Here is a 17,483-nt window from a genome sequence, read left to right as displayed (position 1 = left end):
ATGGCTGCGCATGTGCAGACAGGATTCAGGAAGACGTTCACAAAACGAACCGGTTGGCGCCGGTTGAAAATTGCATTCAAACAAAATTAGTGTTAAAAGTGTCGCTGAAAAGATAAGAAGACATGATAAAAAACAACACGGTTTTATTTTTTTAATCAAATCTTTAAACGGTGTTGTTCACATTTTTCCACGGTGACACTTTTCACTTTTCCACGGTAAATCAACAACGACGGAGCTCTTTAGCTTAAACGGCTATTAGCATCAGTGGTGGACGGACTCGTGATGGACCTGTCGACACGAAGTGAGTATTAAAACACTAAACTAATGTAATAAAAAACTAATTAAATTAGCCAAAAACTTCAGTATAATTGTACCTGACGTAACACTGAGTAAAAACCAAATAAAAAAAAGAAAGAAATAGAAGTGATTAAATATGTCATTTTCAGTCTTGTAAAGAACATTCATGTTCAAAGTTTTTTTAAATGAACTAGTTAAACATCTATGTAACCTGAGGTCTGATCAGTTACTGAATTAGTTTGTTTAACTAATACATTTTAGGAGTATTTTGTTCATGAAACTTATGAAAAAAGTATTTTTTATAGGACTGTCAAAATCAATGCATTAACTAAAGGAAAACTAAAGAAATGTAAAAACATTTTTATTTTATGTGATGGGCAGATTGACGCACATGTATACAATAATTCCAAGGTATATTTCTGATACACACTATTTATTAGTGTGTATCAGAATTTTTTAATGGGAAAAAGTTTTAATTTCACCGAATCTCCAGGATCTTAACATCCCATGGTGGGCTTCCAGCAGGTGTTTGTCGAGGCTCAACCTCAGGTCAGCGGCCCGGCTTGTATCAGAGCAGCCTGACAGAGATCATTTGGGATTAGTCACAAATAAAAACAAGTGAGAAACACTGCCCTCTATCTGCTGTTATTTGACTTTCTGTTTGTTTTTTTAAAGAATGATGGTTTATCTCAATTAATCATGATTATTCGTTATCAATTATGATCCAGTTTAATAGTGATGTATCAACAGCTACTCTGGGATTAACCAGATTAAGTTGTTAAATGTTTTCTTTTTATTCTCGGTTAAAGAAAGTCTGTTTCCAAACTACAGGGTTTTAGTTGCAGTACCATTTTCAGACAGTGTATTTGTTGTTTATATTTATAATGTATTTCTAACACATCAACTGTCTCCTGTTTTACTGACTGAGCTGTTTTGTCTCTGAAATCATATCCTGTCTCTCCTCCAGTGCTGCTTCATAAAGGGAGGTTGTGAGCTCTCTCTGGGACTATGAGGCTTCACTTCCATTTGTTTCATTTCTGTATTATTTTACTCAGAGTACTAATACCTACAGGACACTTTGGGAACAGTTTTACTCTCACACTTTCAGAGGATGTCTTTAAAGGGCCATTGTGGTTTTTTTGGAAGGCAGAACTTAACGGTCGTCCTGAGACCGTGTGAACCAGCTGTAATCATTCTTACTGTTTGTGCCCACACTGGACAAGCTTCAGTTCAGGAGTCAGGTGAAATAGTAATTGTTGAAGGGAAATATATTTTCACTTAAGCCGAAGCTAATAATAATAATAATATAATGGAGTCTCTTATTTGACCCACAACGGGGAAATTTACAGCGTGAGCCTCTGCAACTGGCACAGGCTGCCACAAGAGGTGCCAATAGGGATATGTGGTTAATCTGGGAATTGAACTCAAGACTCTCTGCTTTCCTACTGCCTAAAGCCTCTGCCTTTCTCACACAATATAAATGTATTTATACATATATGCATATCTTTGATCGTAGGTGCTTCATGAACATTTTTATGGACTGACTTTCAGACGCTCTAAAGGCTGATTATTTTTGAAGAATGAACTACACAACGATCAATGGTAAATTTATTTATTCATTTATTAATTTATAAAGTATTTTTCTGGTTTTGAGACTTCCAGTGCCCTGGTGTAGAACCTATTTTGTCCAGGGAACATGACCTGGTGTGTAGTGAAGATGATTTCCGCCTCACGGTGGTGTTCCACTTATCTTTGACCACTAGATGGCAGCAGTTGTACTTCATTTACTTGTGTTTTACTGCGCCTAAACGTAAACGCTGTACATTTGATTAGAAATTAAGTGCTATAAAACACCATCCGTGGATGTCACTGAGAGAGAATGTCCGTATGGTTATTTATTTATTGATGATAGATTAATTAGTCACTTTTTTTATTGGTCATCGAGTGTTCCACGGGTTGTCTATTTACTTTTATTTGTAAATTGAGGCGCGTATTTATTATCGTATTTATCATCAGTGTGACGTATCTGTCATGTTCAGACGTCAGATCAACACGTGTATTGTTGTGTGGTGAACACACACACACACACACAGTGTTCTGCTCTATTTACATCCCGTGAACTGCATTACTATTCATCTAACAGGACGACTGCTCGGAGTGCACCTCCTCACGTCAGCTCCTGCAGCCACACACAGCCAGTGTATCGGCTCACATCACCACTCCGACAACAGAGGGGTGAGGAGAGGAGAGAGAGAGAGAGAAGGGGGAGAGAGAGAGAGAGGGACCGTCATCCCTCTGTATGCGCAGGTTTTCCGGCGTGGCGTGTGTCTTTGCGTGGAGCGTGTGTGCGCGCACTCGCAGCCCCGAGTCAGTTGCAGAGACGCAGCCCGTAAGTTCAGCAGAGGAGCTTTTTAAGAACCGCAGCTTTCCAGGTACCAACTGGTGAAGAGAGGACGGAACGGAGACTGCAGACCCAGCTGCCGGACTCACCGACTCTCCTCGACAGCGCAGCCTGCAGGATTCGCCTCAAACTTCCAAAATTATTTTTTAAGTTGAAATTAGAGTTTTTTAACGCAGTACTTCTGCAAAGTACTGTCTCTCTTTTTTTGTGGCTATGGTTCTCTCATCGCTCCACTGTGCACTTTTTGTGTGCGCCTTCTTCCAGCTGTTCCCTCTGCCCGGCGGACAGGTGCCAAACTGCCAGGAGGTGCGCACCATGTTCCAGGCTCTGCACCCGGGATCCAAGTGGGTCCCCGAGTCCCCGGTGTCAGGTAAATGTCCTCACCCTCACTCCAAAGTCAGCATGAGAGTTATATGTCAGGGGACACGTGTTTCTCTTTTCTTAGCGATGCTCAACGATTAATTGGACGATTTTTTTTGCAATGAATCGCGGTTAAAATTGTTTAATTGTACACATAGTTTAGAACAAAAGAGCAAAAAAATAACATTTAGTTTGCAAAGGTTTTAAACTCTCCCACTACACTACGTGTTGTAATATTTCAATCTTGTTATAATTATGAAAATTATCTGTAAAGTAATAATAAAAGAATAAAATAATCATTTGATGAAATAAAGGCACACCTCTCCTGAGGTGATGGAGTTGCAACTCAAGTGCAGTGTAAGGATTTAAACCACCTTTCACTGATTATAAAAGTGGTGAAAATTCCACTTTATTTCATAAAAATGTCTCTTTTTTATTATCTGGTGACAGAGCAGGGTCTTGGTCGTTGTCTGGTTCTCCATCTGTGTCTTTATGCTTCTCACACATGATGTGTCAGGGACATGCTGGTTAAAATAGATTCCTGCAACTGGAGCTCTTGAATACTGAAAAGGTACTCTTGTGTTCAGGTTCATGGAACGTCTCCAGTGTAACAGCACAGCTTCATTTTTCTCTCCAGGCTCTCGACCTTTGCAGTATCAGACCACACACACACACAAACACACACACACTGTGCCTCTGTCTGTACTCCACCTGCCTCTATGACCGTACTTCGTTAGAAGAGTAACTACAGCCCCCGCCCCACACTTGAGCACGTTCATAGCTCGTACTTCAGAACTCCACTGAACTTTATTTTGTCAAATATTGTAATGAAACAAAAGACGTACGATTACAAATCAGTGCATTTCCAGTTCAGTGGGAACAAATATAAATTCAATCAAATTTTAGTTTGAAATTGTCTGTATGTGGATATGTAAACGGTTTATGTAGAACCTCGGTTCCCTTCGATCCCAAACCCCTGGCCCGTGGGCCTGTTATGGCCCGCAAACTACCCACATGTGGCCGGCAACTAGATTTTACTTGATGGTATAATCTAATGTTTTCTTTTGGCCCTTCAATAAGATGGTAGCTGTGGTAGCAGTGCAGCCGCCCTGCCCACCACCAGGTTCGGCTCTGCCGCATAGACACAGACCTTATCTAGACCTCCATCCATTCGTCTTCTACAGCTCCATCAGTCTTTGCTCCAGGTTGGTTCTGCCTGCTCTCACTATCTGCCTCTCTGCCTCTTCATAATCGCCTCAGTAATCACTTTAACCCGACCAGATAACGTCCCCCCCCAAAAAAAAAGAAAAATGAAAGCGTGTTTGGCTATCTTCACACGACAGAAGATAGTGGCGCACACACACACACCGATACAGCACACATACCCAAACACCATGTGACCCGTGCCAACTGTTGGCGACACCCCCCACCCCCGGCACAGGCTCACGGAATTCGCCAAACAATGTGATGTGGATTGTGACGCTGAGCTTAAATCACAGCTGAAGTCGTCCGGTGGTGCGTTCATGTCTCTCTGTTCAGTTGTTTACGTCTCAGTGGACCACAGGTTGGACAACGTTCTGTTGTCGTTCGTTATGACTGCGTACATAAAGGGAGGGAGGCCCCCCCCGACCCCACCCCCCGGTGGCCGGATCACATGCAGCTGTAGATGTTAATTGGACGTTTCAGTGTCATGTTGGCAGTGGGACGTTCTCCAGGTTCACTGTCTTTTTTGGTTTTTTTGTTTTTCCCCCACCAGTCTCTGTTCAGTGAACAATGCCAGAGTCTATCCAGTCACAGCAGGCTCCACATCGAACAGCAGGAGAGATTTGCAGTTCACTTTGAAGCATGTTTTTGGTCACGCTCCCTTGGCCACGTGTTAATCTAACATCTGTGGGCAAATTGAACTCCAAACAGCGAGACTTTCATTTTTCCCTGTCTTTACGTCTTAGGGCTGACATCGTTAGACGACCAGTGAGGTGTGTGGTGTATACAGTGTATCACCATCACCGTATAGACTGACTCACCATATCTATAAATACAGTATATATCTGTGTGTGTGTGTAAGCACAGCGTCCTGGGTTCGATTTCCCAGAGGAAACTACATATCCCTAATGTGCCATGTATCAGCCTGTGGGTTGCAACCACGTACTAATGGCGCCTCGTGTGGCAGTATGTGTCCGTTGCAAAATCTCACACTGTAAATGTCCCTGTTGTGGGACAATTATAATTAAGGGACTTATTTTTATTATTATTACGGTGATATATTTGGTGAAATCACAACATGTCGGTCCTGAGATGTAAAGACGGATGCTTGGAGAAATGGAATTCCTGGTTTTTGTTTGGAGTTGTTTTTATAAAAATGTATCTTAAAAATAATCATCATTGTATACTGACTTTTATTGAGTTTAATGAGGACTACGAGGTGGAGAGGAAATATATTCTCAACAGCGTCCTCAGACTCGTTAGCTTTCGGCTTAAGTGTAAAAAAATATATTTCCCTTCAACATTTACTATTTGACCTGACTCCTGAACTGAAGCTTGTCCAGTGTGGGCACAAACAGTAAGAATGATTACAGCTGGTTCACACGGTCTCAGGACGACCATTAAGTTCCACCTTCCAAAAAAAAAACAACAACACAGGCCCTTTAAAGACATCCTCTGAAAGTGTGAGAGTAAAACTGTTCCCAAAGTGTCCTGTAGGTATTAGTACTCGGAGAAAAATAATACAGAAATGAAACAAATGGAAGTGAAGCCTCATAGTCCCAGAGAGAGCTCACAACCTCCCTTTATGAAGCAGCACTGGAGGAGAGACAGGATATGATTTCAGAGACAAAACAGCTCAGTCAGTAAAACAGGAGACAGTTGATGTGTTAGAAATACATTATAAATATAAACAACAAATACACTGTCTGAAAATGGTACTGCAACTAAAACCCTGTAGTTTGGAAACAGACTTTCTTTAACCGAGAATAAAAAGAAAACATTTAACAACATAATCTGATTAATGTTGATGCATCACTATTAAACTGGATAGCAATTTATAATGAATAATCATGATTAATTGAGATAAACCATTGTTCTTAAAAAAAAACAGAAAGTCAAATAACATCAGGTAGAGGGCAGTGTTTCTCACTTGTTTTTAAAAATGACCAAAAAAAATTTAAAAATCCAAATGATGGAATTATTTATATGGACAAATGACAGATGTCCAACAGTCTGAGTGAAAAATGTATTTAACGATCGTCAGTCAGACTGTCCTGATTTCAGTCAGGCTGCTCTGACACAAGCTGGGCCGCTGACCTGATGTTGAGCCTCCACAAACACATGCTGGAAGTTGATGATGGGAGTTTAGTGACTTAATATTAGACTAATGATACTGTGGAATTATTGGATACTTGTGATATTATTAATGAATAGATTTTTAAACATTCCTATAAAAATGGTGTAAAGAAATCTTTGAACATGAATATTCTTCACTTTAGGCCAGATTTCCATAAATCCCATTTCCACTTCTTCCATTTCACCACACATGAAATATTCAACCAACCTTCTGTTAGACTGTGTGTATTCTTTTGTCTTTGTTTTGCCTTATCACTAATACTAAAACACCACAGAGGAGGTTTTTTTTGTCTTTAGTCGCTGTTACAGCCTCTGTAGTTCTACTGAACGTTTTGATACAAAGCATTTGTTATGAAATGTAGACCACAGGGGTTTGTGTCTGTTAGTTATCTGTGGAGCCGTAGAGCGGAGGAAAGACTGAGGAATTAAATTTACAGGCCGGCTGATTTGACTGGGAACAAATCACTCTCTCTGTCTCTGTCTCACAGTTTGTAAAAATGTCTGTGTGTTTTTGACGTAGCTGTATTTGTGGGAACCTTCTTCAAGAAAATACTCTTGTGTGGACCAGGGTGGTCTGTAGACATTTTGTTGACCCAGGTGACGTCGTTGTGTTGCCTTCCATGTTGCCACCTATTGTAATCGCTTGAGATTTTCTGAGAGGTTACATTTGCCCCCACCAGTAGATGTCGCACTAGTCAACCGCCCATGTGGCCTGTTACAAGAATTTGTGATTTTGTTTTCTTGTAACTTATAATTTTCTTTGTAAAAATGAAATAAATAATAATAATAATAATAATAAAACCACATATCCGAGCGGTTATACCAGTATGGCACAAATAAAAAATAATTTTTGCAATATATCCATGCCCCCCAGGGGGCCTTGCTCTGCACTTTGAAAACCTCTTTGTGTAAAACACACTTTATTCTAAATATTTCAGCCGTTGTTGCTGGGCTTGTATGTATTTTAAGTTCTGTCGGTTGTGTGTGTGTGTGTGTGTGTGTGTGTTATAGATAGCCAGCTTCTGTAGCCTGTACTGAAGCTTTTTGTGTGTGGGGGAGGTGTATGATTCAGGGAGTCTTCTGCCTGTGTTGCCAAGGGGGTAAAAGAGTAAGAAACAAACGCTCCAGTTTTTTTATTTTTTTTATTTTTACTCTTTCTTCATCACATGACTCAGAACGATGGTGAGCGGAGAAACGGCGGCACAGATACCAACACTACCGTTGGCTACCACGGCTGCAGCAGTATTTGCTCTTTGTTGTAGATGTGGATGTGGGTGTTTGTAGTGTCTGAAGGTTGAGATGGAGACCACAGTGTTGGTTCACTCAGATCCCACCCCCGGACATGAGAGTCAGTACCGAGAACAGTTGCACGGAGAAGGTGGAGGATTTTGGAAGAAAAATTAAAAAAAAAAAAATTACAGATGGAAGAATGATCAGTGATTCCACCTCCAGTGGTGACTGAGATTTACATTTTGATTCCACGTAGTATCAACTTTGAATGGACTGACTCTGTCTGGTTTACTGATGAACAACTTTTCTTTGTCAGTCAGTAAGAACTTGAGTGTTTCTGATCCAAAGTCCAGGATTTTTCAGAGCTTCCCGGTGATTATCCTCAGGGTCAGGTCGTCGGAGTCTGTTGTTTATTTATCACGTGTTTACTGAACACAGAGCGAAGGCTCCCGCTGTGTAAATGACACCGAACCCGCCTGAGGTCGATCCGTTTGACCTGTGGCCGGAACGCGTCTCCTCTCATTAATCACTTACTTGTACTTTGTTTAATCAGTTTCTCCTCCTTTTAATGAAGCACTCTTGTGTTTTGAGCACATTAAAAAAAAAACTCGTTTGCATTTGTGCTCCCAGCTTTCAAACTATTGCTTCACCAAACAGCTCTTAACTAGAGCAGTGAGCGGAGCACTAAAAATACTTAAAACATTTGAGATCCCCAGCAGCTAATGACGCTGTTATTCCTCAGGTTGCTTTTTAAATCGCTCTGTTGTCGTTCCATTTATTGTTTCTACAAAGTGACACACTCTTGTTTTGCCCCGCAGAGTAAACTCCTGCACTCCACAGTACTGCTGCGGTATAAATTATGCTCATAACGAAAAGGTTTTTTTTTATAAAAACAAAACCAAAAAAACATATTCTTTATCTTGATACAAGTTGTTTTTCCCCTCATGGCCCCAAAATTAAACCTCGTCGGCGATGCTGTCCTAATTGGCCGGGATACTCAGAAAAACACTTTGTATTTGTGGTTGTCCTTGCTCTCCAGGCCTTGAGTCCCTGAGCTTGTTAAAGACGTGAGGAGAAGGCGTTCTTTGTCATTTCAGCCCCTGCTCCACTTCCACCCTGTGGCATTTCCACTCTGACTCTGTGTCTGGAGAGAAGTGGCTCAGGATTGTCAAATAAAGCGGTGACACAGTGAAGGGCGATCAATGCTTTCTTAAAAAAAACCCAGGCCTTCAAGGACCTTGACAGTCCTGGAGACACGGGCCGTTCTTGCATGTGGAGTCACGTGTCTCACTGTTTGACGCCGCGCGCTCAGAAGTGCCTAATGATTTAAATGCGTCACCTTGAGCCGAAATGGTGTGTTTGGGAAATTTACATCTAAATTGCTCGGCGCTCGCACCTTGTCTTTCTTCATTCTCTTGGCCACCGGGACACCAAAACAGACTAATTAACCAATAACGCACTGATTCAAAAAGTGCCACGCTGCTTAATGGCTCCGAGGCGGTGAAGGTAGATGAAGTGAGACCGACCCAGAGCTGAGGTGGTGCATAAAAAGTCGAGGAGTTTAAAGGAGACAGGATGGGAAGGAGAATGGGAAAACAAGGACGTAAGAAGTTTGTTCCTCAGGGAGCTGTCAGTCAGATTTTTATTGTTTCTGAGACTCAACAGAAATCATTTTTTTCTCCAAACCAAAACCTTTCAATTACGCTTCCTCTCTCGCTGATATGTGGATAAGGAAACGCATTAATCATCTGCAAAACAAACAAGTGCTGCAGATGGAACTGTCAGTTCCGCAGACGGTAATTGCTAAATCCTAGACCCAACTCACCTGCGCTGCTATTGACAGCTTAATAATTCTGCCCCCTGCAGGCTGAAATTAACTTGATCTTATCTGTCAGGAGCCTTTTGTTGGTATTGATTTAAGATGTTAAGCCTGTCAGTTTGCATACAAACTGGGCTGTGTGACAGTTTTATTACGTTTCACTCGTTACTCTGCGCACCTCGAACCACGCCACTTATTTATCGTTAAAACCGTCAAACGACTCGTTTAACTTCTCTGCTGTGGTCCGAGCTCCGGCTCGAAAATAGATTCTTTAAAAAAAATCTCAAAGTGATAAAGACTGAAGCTGGTGAGGATCACACTCTACTCAGGCATTGGTTAAGACTCGTTGGTTATACAAAAGTTGTCATTTATTAGTGCAGATAAAATATTGAATAATCACAGGGCATCTGTCAAGTAATCACAATTAATCAAGATTAATCATGTTCTTACTTAATCATGGTTGATCCAGAGTCAACATTCCTGAAATCTGATTCCACCTACGATACTCTTTATCAGCTTGATCTGACACTCAGGATCGACCCGATATTGGTCGGATGGTTTGATCCGACACTCAGGATCGACCCGATATTGGTCAAAATTTCAGGATCGAATATCGGAAAAAGTATTATCTGTCTGATCTGATACCTAAGCCCAAATGCTCTACTTAACTCTGTGTGACTATGATGTAAACAAGGTATCGGATCGATATCGGGATCTGCAGATACTCCAAATCGGAGCATCGGTATTGGACATGAAAAACTTGCATTGATCAATTCTGACTATATACAGTAGTAGAAGTAATAAACTGAGGACCTTAGTTCCATCAGTATTTCACTGTGGTTAAAACACGGCTTTATTTCAGTAAAATCCCGTATGAAGAGGTGGATACTCACAGATCACACATCTGTGATCTGTGAGTATCAAGTGGTGGATGATGGATTGACGGACGGATAACGAACCGATTCAGTCAGTTTTAAAAATATCCAGGCACATGCGAGACCAAGGCCCCAAGGTGATCAACTTTCCCGCGATTTGAAACCCAGTTCAGGAAATAAAAATAGAATCAGGTGCAGTTCAACAATCATGGATCACAGCACAGCTTCTGCTGTTTGTACTACTGACGGCGTTCAGTGCCCCAAACATACGGACTACTCCTTTACCACGCTGGCTTTTTTCCCCAACATGCCTTGACTCACTGCAGTATTTTCTTTTCTTGATAGTTTTTAAGGTCTGCTGATCAAAAGCTACGGGGTGTCATAAAATGAGGCTGGAGCTCTGGGGAGATTGGGATTTTGTTTCCAAAATAATCTGATTTTTTTGTTTTTTCAATCTTGCCTAACGACTTTCCCCCGTCAAACCGGCCTCACACAGTGAGTTGTTGCAGAGTTTGTCCCATATTTTCAGCACTTTTGATGCAAACTTTCTTCGTTTGTTTCTGCCCATGTTTAATTTCTAGAACACATCCCAAAGTTACTGTGCGGCCCGTGGTTCCAACCTCGCTGTGCTCTATCAGTAAATTGGACTTAATTGGGATTCAGACGAGGAGGTTTGACTCAGAAAAGTGTGGCGTCAGCCCTTTGATGAAGGCATTGTTGCATAAAAATCCCATTAGCCTTAACTATAGCAAAGCAACTTCGGAGTCATTTAGAAAAGAGTTCACACTCTCTGCTAGTGTTAGCCTGGCGTTAGCATCCACGGGGGTGTGTTCCTGGTTTTAAAGTAAAAATAGCTCATTATACAGGATGTCCTTCAGTCTACGCATCGCAAATAAGTTGATCTGAAAATGTTCCGACTCCAAGTAGATTTTAAATCTGCTGAATATCTTCTTTAAGGTTCTTGAATCTGGATTTGTACAACAACATAATTAACGATGAATAAAGAAGTTGAACTTATTTCAGTTTTTCACAGAAATCCACTTATATTTCATCTTAGAAAACTGCTTGGTACTGATATGTTGCCTAATGCTTTGATATATTACAATATATGATGAAACCAGCAACATTTGATCTGCACAAAAATATTATTCTGATCTGTAGTGGTGTAAAAAGTTAGCCTGAAGATGAGGTGAAGTTACTGGTCTTTTTTTTTTGGACATTTTCCAGCTCTGTCCTTCTTCGCTCACAGACTCTCCCCCTCTCTCTCTCTCTCTCTCTCTCTCTGTGTTGACTTCCTAACAGGTTCAGATCCGCAGGTTTGCCAAACCAAAGGTCCTACCTGCTGTTCCAAGAAGATGGAGGAGCGTTATCAAGTGGCCGCGCGCAGCAACATGGAGTCGGGTCTGCAGGTCATCAGTGCTCAGCTCAAACGGCTCATCATCCAGAACGCTGCCATATTCCAAGGTAAGCCAAGGCACCGGGCTGTGCTGACTGGCGCGATGATAACACACCGTCGTCATCACTTTTTTGAATTCATAACAAGGATCTCACAACCACACGGTCTACCCTGCATCCTGTATTTGTTGGCATTATATCCTGGTTGACAGCAGGGAGTCCTACATAAAAAAAAGGTGGAAACATAATGAAAGCAGACAGGGATGAAATGTTCAGCTGCTCTTCTACCTGATGCCAGAACGGCACAGACAGCGTAGGCCTTCCAACCGCTTCTGTGGTTAAAGTGACTTTAGATGTCGCGGAGCTGCTGTCTGTGCCAGACGTGTTGCTCCAGAAAGTGACAGCCTCCAGTGAGGCTCCAGTGCCGCGCACGCTGTTATTCACAGAGCCAGTCATTGGTGGAGGTGGGAACCACTCACAGGTGAGAGGTCAGAGCAGAAGCAGTGAACGTACTGGGTCCAGTCGGACCACAGTTCAGACCAGGGGTGGTTCAGGTGTCACATACAGTCTGATTACATGTTAAAGTGGATCGGACCAGTACAATCATAACATAATGAGCTATAAATTACTATGTTTTCCCCCAAAGAAGTAGATTATTATTATATTAGAAAATGGTCATATTTAATAAAAAAAACCATTTTTTTATTTATACGTTTTTTTTTTTACTTTTCAAAATCCATCATGCGGGCCCTAGTGGACCGGTTTTGGTCCACAGGCCTTATGTTTGACACCCCTGATTTAGACAATACAGTGATATTTAAAAAAAGTAATTCCAAATACTAATAATGCTAATAATAACATATTGTTTTTAATAAACAACAGTCATATTGATAACACAGACTCAACCTCAATGACAGTTAAAGGAACTTTGTAGGTTTTCTCTGTCCCTGCCGTTAGCACTCCTACTCTTCTTGACTTTTAATAACTCACATCGTTATTCTTCTTTTTTTTTCATCTGCACATATTTGGGCTAAAGTCCCACATCCTGTTCAAACCACGTGGACCGTTTGTAAATCTTTCAGTGCAGCAGCAGCAGCAGCTCCTTTTTTATTGGTCCCTGTTGAACAGAGCTGTGCGGCTTCTCTGGGTTAGCGTTCTTTAACTAGTGCCCACTTACGGGTCGTGAAACGCGGCACCTTACCGGTGTGCTAATTAAAACCTGAGGTTTAACGGTGAGCGTGGGCTTCGACTTCGGTCGCTTCACGCTAACTACGTTAGAGGCCGCTGCTGTGGTTTGCGCTGCTCTTTCCTAGAAGTGGTTCGATGCTAATTGCTTTAGCGTAGGACTAGTGAGAACTCCCTAAACAGCCCGTGGCCTGGAATCCTCTCACCGTCCTGGTCTCATCTGTAGTGTCGACTCAGTTTTCATCCTCCGCCTCTTTTCTCTTTTCTTCTCCGTCTCCATCTCCCTCGGAAACTGTCACCGTCTCTTCCCGTCTCTCTCTCTCTCTCTCCTCCACTCAATTTTTCTCCCGCCCGCCCCTTCGTCTTTCTCTCTTTCTGCCTGTGTATTTCCCACCCGAGCTCAGGCTACTGGTGGGAATTGGGAGCGCGCCTTGTTTGCAATCTCCGTGACTTTTTTTTTTTCTCCAGCATTCTCGTCTGCCAGAGATCAAAGGGCTTCCCCTTCCACTCCTCGATCTCCTTCTATCCCTGCGTCTCCTCTTCCAGCAGCTCCACCTGCCCCGCTCTGCGTTCCCAAGCCTCAGACTTCACCAGAGGTTTTTTCTAACCCTTTTGAAGTCGACTCCTGCAAACAATAGGAAAAGTAATCGCCCTCTCACGCCTGGTGCTTTTTTTTAACGCTGAGATGACAGGCCGCTCCGCATTAGTCCGCCCCCAGATCGATACCAGGAAATAGGTACGGCATTAAGAACGTCTAATGACGCGTGGCTCTCGTCTTCCATTTGGCACGCTAATGAGCCTTGGCTGATCTCTTTATAGTTTACCAAGGAAATGCCATGTAATGGATAAACAGCAGCCTCCGCTGCGATGTGTTGCACACTTGGATTTCATTTGGATTCACATTAGTGGGATAATAACACCATCTTCCCACTGTGCGCCGCGTGATCGTTGGCCTGATGCTGTCAATTTAGTTCAGAATGAGAACGTGTGTGAACCTGTGCAGCATGCTGGTCTTCATAAACAGCATGTCCGTCCTCTGCATGCTAATAATTCACCTCTGCAGACAGAATAATGGAGCTTAATCAGAGATGTAACGATGAAGTCATGAATCGATTAAAAAAAAAAATTCAACACAAATCCGTGACGGTTTGCGTCGGTCGAAATACCTGACACAAGCTGCGCTGCTGACCTGAGACCACACGCTGGGTGTTGATGGTGGGCTGATGGGTTCCCGTCCATGACCATAAAACTGATTCTTGTTCTTGTTCTGTCCCCCCACCGTTTGTTTTCAGATGTCCTATCAGTTTGTCATACCTGCCAGAATAGCATACATGACCTTACACGAAACCAAACCATATGTTGCACATGCACCTGCGGGAATGTCCCGACTCACCAGCAGCCTTTTTTTTTAAAACTCACTGTAAAGTTTTTATTTCGAGATTTAGTTTCTGTTTTACAACGACAGCACAAGGACAGTTGGCAATGATTTTTGTTGATCACTTCCTGTAACACTTTTCTCACTGTAGTGCAGTGTTCCTGCCGCTGAGTCTCAGCTCAGGCACAGATTTATATTGATGGTGTGAGTACACATCATGTCTCCCTCATGGGTCCTCAGCGTCTACAGTATATTCCCGGTACAACCGTCCGACGAAGCAGAAACTCATCCAAAACCTTCGTTTGGCATTTTGTGTGATTGGCAGCTCTAATTGTTATTATTTCCCTGGTGATACTCTCCCGTGCTGCTGCTGTCGCTGCTGCTGCTGCTGTCACTGCTGCTGCTGTGATTCTCTGCCTCAGTCTGAAGATTAAAACTCAGATTACGCTCTTAAGTTAATGAACCAAGCTGCTGTTAAACTTTTCTTGGGAAATGAGTTGTAAGTTCGCGGCGGTCTCAGAAGCCGAACTTTGTGTCATCGAGGTTCGTGACAGCGTGGGCAGCACCGGGACACGTTTCAAAATGCAGTGCTCGTGTAACGGTGACACATCAGAAAATGAGGTTCTCCTGACCACGGCGCCGTTGGAGAGAACATGACCACGCTGCCATCCGCCCGCTGTCATCAAAGCTCCTCCGCAGCCTCAGGGAACAGGCTTCACCAAACGAGGAGGCACGCCGATGTCCAAGAGCAAACCCAATTAATAAACATGAGAGGACGGGATTGGCCCGATTGCCTAGAAAGTCAAATATGTTGGCGTGCGTGGGAACGAGGGGGGAGGAGGAGGAGGACGCGGTGTGTGTGTATATGTGTGTAGATATCAGAGACCGTGTGATGTGTGTGCTGAAAAAGTGGGACAGCCGCTGCTCCTGGAATGAGTCACTGCGTCCGTGGAGGGCTGGCGCAGTAGGGTGTTTGAAAACATGTGTGCCTTGGACTACTTTCAGGCAGCATGTGGTTCCACTCCCTGTTGTGGGACTGGGGAGTTTTTTCTTCCACTTTGCTCCGAGTTCACAGGCACGACGCTATGTAAATGATCAGGAGTTTGGAGCGAACTTGAAGGAAGAATGCTGTGATCTTTTCTGCGTAACGTAGATGTGGCGTGGTAACAAACTCCCCCTGCAGCCAGGAGCACCTCGGCTGAAATGAAAGTGGAATCATGTTTGAAAAAGTTTGACTTGACAGAAGTGGAAATGTATCTTATTTTGTCTCTGACGAAAGGACACATTAGCATTCATTTAAAAAAAAATTGATTGACTTCCTCAGCGGCTTCTACCGGTTTGTTTTCAATTACTTTAAGTGTATACGGGACTGTAATGGCTCCCCCCGGTGGCCACGGTGCAGTTGATCGTTGACCTTGAGATGCGGTTGCCCTCGTTTGGCTTCAGTTGTGCTGAATGGACATTTACCATGGCAGGAGCCCAAATGAGATGTGGCAGGAGGTGGAAGATGCAGGAGCTTGGCAGGACCGAGCCGCCGCTCCGTACAGCAGCCCATAATCAGGAGCAGACCTCGCTGCCCTCAGCATCCACTCACTGTCTCCCGCTCATTAGCCAATACGCTCAATCCTAAGTGCTTCAGGCATCTGACCTGAGCAGGCTTCTCCTTTGTTTTTTTCCCCCCATCATCTGCTTTCCAATAATCATCCTCTGCCTCACTTTCTCCATGGAGTCATTTCATCTTCTGGAGAAGTTTTCCTTGAGTAATCCAATAAGGAGAAGGACTGGTGGGATGCGTGCCTGCTGTGAGATGTCTGAAGATGTTTACTCGCTGCCCCCGGCTAATCTAATAACTTAATGATGGGGAAAGGCAGTTTTCCTAAGTCCAATGGGCTCCTTGCAGCATCGTTTAGCAGACGTGATGGGGTGTGCCAGCCATTTTCACATCTTCTTCTCTCAGCTCCTAATTTGGTTTTAACTTAATTGCAGTGTTTTATCATCATGTGTCACTGCGTTGGCCTGTAATGGGATTTTGAGGATGTTTTGTTGAAGGAGTTTGCTGTGCTGGCAAACTGTTTGTGCAGATTGTTACTTAATATCGCCGTCTAATTCTGACAAGTTTGTGGTTCAGTGGGTGATGTCAGTGGCCGCGGTGAAGAGAGGCTGGAGACACAGAAGCACAAACAGGCTCAGGTAGAGAACGATTGTTTCCCCCTGTTATCATCATCTGCTCTGCTGAAGTCACCATATCATCATCATCTGCTCTGCTGAAGTCACCAGGACGAAATACAAAACCGAGTGTTTCCACATAGAGTGTTTTTTTTTTATGTAAATGTGATGCGTCGTTTCACCATTAGCATCAGCGCTGCAGCTGCAGGTGTACTCACTGTGCTCACTGAGTCAGTGTAGTAACTTTAACGTTCATCTTTAATTAAATTTTTTTTCCCTTTTACATTTGGACAAAAACACCAAACAGAAAAACTTTGTAGTTTCAGGCATTGCTGCCTCATTTTTCTCTGTCTGGATGTTTTTGTTTTCACTTTGTAGTTTCTGTTTGGTGTTTTTTTCTCTGTCTGGATGTTTTTGTTTTTCAAAGTGTTTTTTTTTTCTGCTGAAACACTGGGAACAGGGAATCCATGGTTACAGCCAGCTGTTGTTGACATCCCATATATACATATAGAACAGTTGGTACACTTCTGAAAACTCAGAGGATTAGATCGGAATTAGGCAGAGGGGAAGTCTCATTTGTCCAGATTTTATTTTATTTTATAAAAAAAATGTAAACTGAAAATGTTTTTTGTTTAGTTATAATTAAACTAAAGAAAATTACAATCTTAAACCAATTTTTTTTTTTTTTTTTACAAAATAATATTTATTTACCCATAAAAACCCAACTTTAAATCAACAGTAAATTGTTTTTTTCTTTCTTTTTTTCGTGTAGTTTTCAAACTGAACAGTTTTCTGTGACCCTGGAGTTTTCCACTGAAACCCATCTGTTTTCTCTACTTTTTTTCCTGCTCAAAAGCATCATTTAGTCATTTATAAAATAAAGCGTTTATACAACAACAGGAGGCGCCATTGTCCCTGCTCGTCCCTGGTGTGGGTGTCCCCTGGGTAGACCCTGGTAGGACAGCATCATAAAGCACCAGAACTCGTCCTGGGATTCGTTTCACTTTCTCTCGAACCTTTGTTTTCATCTTCACATCCTTC

At 42.6% G+C, this 17,483-nt stretch overlaps 1 protein-coding gene across 1 annotated transcript in view; it reads left to right on the top strand.

The window, feature by feature from the left end:
- The window catches only part of gpc3 (glypican 3), a 91,610-nt gene continuing 74,127 nt past the window's right edge, over positions 1-17,483 (top strand). The window contains 4 exon segments of the mRNA XM_025063177.1: positions 1-301; positions 1,814-1,899; positions 2,441-3,068; positions 11,624-11,785. Of these exon segments, the coding sequence (XP_024918945.1) occupies positions 2,912-3,068; positions 11,624-11,785 (319 nt within the window). The 5' untranslated portion in view covers positions 1-301; positions 1,814-1,899; positions 2,441-2,911.

The sequence above is a fragment of the Cynoglossus semilaevis genome, chromosome 15 (genome assembly GCF_000523025.1).
Source record: "Cynoglossus semilaevis isolate Cse_v1.0 chromosome 15, Cse_v1.0, whole genome shotgun sequence".
In the NCBI taxonomy this organism is placed as follows: Eukaryota; Metazoa; Chordata; class Actinopteri; order Pleuronectiformes; family Cynoglossidae; genus Cynoglossus; species Cynoglossus semilaevis.
This window is presented reverse-complemented; position numbering and strand designations above follow the sequence as displayed.